At 37.7% G+C, this 4,082-nt stretch overlaps 1 protein-coding gene across 1 annotated transcript; it reads left to right on the top strand.

The window, feature by feature from the left end:
* The first annotated feature begins 2,642 nt into the window (after positions 1 to 2,642).
* LOC131395602 (putative olfactory receptor 5AK3) lies at positions 2,643 to 3,572 on the top strand. Its single transcript, XM_058527462.1, has one exon. It carries the CDS (start codon positions 2,643 to 2,645, stop codon positions 3,570 to 3,572), a length of 930 nt encoding a protein of 309 aa, XP_058383445.1.
* Positions 3,573 to 4,082: the final 510 nt, after the last annotated feature.

Genomic DNA, 4,082 nt, shown 5'->3' with positions numbered 1-4,082 from the left:
ATTGAGACTCAGTATGGGTTAAGCACATTCAAAATACTCAGGTAGTTGGCAATTTTCTTCATAGCATTCTATTGATTAGCAAATACTTTCATCACAGATGAAACAACAATTTCATGCTGAGCCAACCCATCTTTAATGAACAGAGTCTGTGTGTGGAGGTGGGCAGTGGGGCTTGTACTAGTTTCTTTAGTTCTTGAAAAGAGTCCCCATGATGTCATATTGTTAAGACATATTATTGAATCAGAATGATTAAAATCAAATTGATATGATAAATGTAATTATATTTACTCTATCAAGATTCTATATAGTGAACCCCTGATCTAGCTTCCTCTGATAAGTGCTTATACTCAATGGATGAACGTCTCCCTGAAAAGACTGCATTTCAAGCGTTTTACAGCAAATTAATGTGAGGAAGGAACTTGCACTAACATTTCTCCTCTGCCCTCACTAAATGTTGAATTGAAAAGAACTCTTTCTTGTTCTGTTACTACAAAGTTATCCCACTGTGCTTATTTCTCAAAATGTGCTACTGATGATGTGTTTCACTATAATTTGCTTCTTATAATTCTTAGTATTGCTCTTAACCAATACTCATTCTTTCAATGCATCCTTCAGCCTGCTTCCAGTGTATGTGCTGATATCACTTCCTGAGCCTTTTAAGGATTCTGCAGTACAAATCGAGTTGATTCTCAGCTTTCTCCGTTTCTGGCTCAGGATTTCATCTTCTTGGCTCTGATAAATGATTCATCACTCATCAATTCACTTTCCAGGTTGAAAATTTGTACTATTCTTATATCTTCATATGTTTATGAATTTTTAAAAAAATCCTTCTTGTGGTGTGTGACTCCAAAGACAGTTGGTAAAGATAAGACTAATATTGTGATAAATAAATCACAAAATCTCAGTGACTTATCACAATAGAAGTTCTCAATCACATAAAATCCAGTGGAGAAAGGGGATGCTAGCAGTGGGCTCTGCTGCACACAGACATTTGAGAACACAGCCTGAAGGAGGCTGCAGTAAGGAACACAGGTAGGGTTTCCTGACTTAGCAAATAAAAATACAAGAGGCTCAGGGCTGGTCCAGTGGCATAGTGGTTACGTTCACATGCTCCACTTTGGTAGCCTGGGGTTCACAGGTTCGAGTCCTGGGCACGGACCTACACACTGCTCATCAAGCCATGCTGTGGGTGTTGTCCTATATACAAAGTAGAGGAAGATGGGCAACGGTGTTAGCTCAGGGCTAATCTTCTTCAGCAAAAAGAGGAGGATTGGAAATGGATGTTAGCTCAAAGCCAGTCTTCCTCACAAAAAAAAAAGAAAAAAATACAAGAGCTTCAGTTAAATTTGAACTGCAATAAATAGCAAGTAATTTTCGTATAAATATTTCCCATGCAATATTTAAGTCACACTTCTACTAAAAGAAGTTTCCACTATTTGCCTAAAATTCAAATTTAACTGGGTGTCCTGTATTTTATCTGGCAACCCTAAAATATAGCCTCCAAAATTTTCCCATAATGTCAATACCCAGCCACCAGATGAGGAGAAAGAGAGTAGAAAGTCATGTGGTTCCAGTTTGAGAGGAGCAGGGAGTAGCTGGTTCAGTCCTAGAAGCAGCATTCATTACATGAACACCGTATCATGGCCACACATGAGAAAGTTTGGTTGCCAATGTGCGCTGATGCTGTGCACATAAGAAAAGACAAATGTATTGATGAGCAGCAAGTCAGTTTCTGCCATACCAAGGGTCCATGATACATTCCTCCACAATGAGCAGTGCTCAGCAATATGGAATGGTGTTTAAAAGTAAAAGCATTGGAATCAAGGAGTTTGAGGGCTTTCAGTATATGAAAAATCACAGATGAAGGCATCTCAGCTGTCTACATAACCAGGTACAGAGGTAGCATGATTCAAAGTAGAAAACAAAGAGATTTATGACTTAAAATAAACCATCATTATATACTAGTAAAAGTTTTACAAGATGATTCGTCCTACAGCTAGGCTATAACTAAAATGAAAAACAATGCAATGGGAAATGCAGGACTATTTCTCAGAAACCCGTACATATATGTATATACGTAAAATGAGAGGATTATGTGGCTTGTGAAGAACGTCACCTAAATGGCAGTTCCCTGCTAACGATAGTAGCACAAAGACACCCTGAAGCCTTCAAACGTATGTGGTCCATGAACATATCTCAGAAAATTTCTCTAATAAGTACCACTAATTTCAATAGTTTTAACCAGGATTAAAATGATAAGTGGCTGAGAAAAACTATACATTGTTGAAAAGGTACAAAACCATATTGACATATTGCTTTAAGCAAATATGGATACCTGTTTAATACAGTAGAAACGTGTTTTAATGTGTTTCTTAGAATCACACATATTAGAAGTCAATCTTCTTGTATTAAATCTTTATTTTCAAAATTAATTCATGTCTCACGTATCACTGTTTATGTGGTGGTTTCTTATTAAAAAAATAGAAAAGAATTTTGAAAAGCAAAAAGCCTTGATGTGAGTATTTGTCGTGAAAATCCAATTCAAAAAAAAGTGACATAAAAAATGTAAGAGCCTCTTTATTTCACAAAGACTTCCCTTCTTTTCTTGGTCCTTTTCTTGGTGTCTTCTAGACTTGGTAGCCATGACACAAGGAAATAGCACTGAAGTGACTGAATTCTTTCTTCTGGGATTTGATGCCCAGCACAAGTTGCAGCATGTCCTCTTCATTGTATTTCTAGTGATCTATGTGATCTCCATGGTGGGTAATACTGGAATGATCCTACTCATCAAGACAGATTCCAGACTTCAAACACCCATGTACTTTTTCCTACAACATTTGGCTTTCGTTGACATCTGTTATACCTCTGCTATCACTCCCAAGATGCTGCAAAACTTCATAGTAGAAAATAAATCAATATCATTTGGGGGCTGTGTCATAAAATTATTAGTTTATGCAACATTTGCTACCAGTGACTGTTACCTCCTGGCTGCTATGGCAGTGGACCGGTATGTAGCCACCTGTAACCCACTTCACTATCCCATAGTGATGTCTCAAAGAGCCTGCATCCAATTAGTAGCTGGTTCATATGTCATGGGCTCAATAAATGCTTCTGTACACACAGGTTTTACATTTTCACTGTCCTTCTGCAAGTCTAATACCATCAATCACTTTTACTGTGATGTTCCCCCAATTCTCACTCTTTCATGTTCCAACATTGACATCAACATCATGCTACTTGTCATCTTTGTGGGATTTCACTTGATGTTCACTGTGTTGATCGTCATCTTTTCCTACCTTTATATCATAGCTGCCATCCTAAAGATGTCTTCTACTGCAGGAAGGAAAAAAGCCTTCTCCACATGTGCCTCCCACCTGACAACAGTCACCATTTTCTATGGCACCCTATCATACATGTACTTACAGCCTCATTCTAATAATTCCCAGGAGAATATGAAAATGGCCTCCATATTTTATAGCATTGTGATTCCCATGTTGAATCCCCTGACATACAGTTTGAGAAATAAGGAAGTAAAAGAAGCTCTAAAAGTGATGGAGAAAAAGTTCTTCTAGATTGGACTGAAATTGTTAAAATTGGACACATCAAAGCATCCAGTAGAGATGTTAGACCACAACTGAATGCTTATGACATAGGGAACCTGTTCACATCTTAAACTAATGCTTCTTCTTTCAATAGATAAGGTCTTAAAATGTAGGAAGTATAGTAGGAACACCTACTGGGACTAAAAATGTAACTTTACCAGGAGATTCTGATACTGCACTAGTTTGTAAAGCCACTGACTTCACCATATCAGGCTTAAGGGGGATTAAAGAACACTTCCTCCCTAAGGATAGTTGGAAAGATCCCTAATTACATAGGAAATGCTGTAACATCCTTGCTTCTGGTTAATTCCCCTCCGTGTTTTCTCCTTAATTATTGTATGATTCATCCTGCTAGCAGGAGAGAGGAATGTCCCCAGCAATGCAAAAGCATGAAAGTGAGGAAGTAACTTGCTCAACATTGGATTTGTTGAATAAACAAATGGACAAATGAAAGCATAAAATAAAAGACCTGAAATCCAG

The sequence above is a fragment of the Diceros bicornis genome, chromosome 31 (assembly GCF_020826845.1).
Source record: "Diceros bicornis minor isolate mBicDic1 chromosome 31, mDicBic1.mat.cur, whole genome shotgun sequence".
In the NCBI taxonomy this organism is placed as follows: domain Eukaryota; kingdom Metazoa; phylum Chordata; class Mammalia; order Perissodactyla; family Rhinocerotidae; genus Diceros; species Diceros bicornis.
This window is presented reverse-complemented; position numbering and strand designations above follow the sequence as displayed.

Bases quoted from the DNA above. Each gene is read 5' to 3' on its own strand.
- LOC131395602 (XM_058527462.1), top strand. From the start codon at position 2,643: ATGACACAAGGAAATAGCACTGAAGTGACTGAATTCTTTCTTCTGGGA.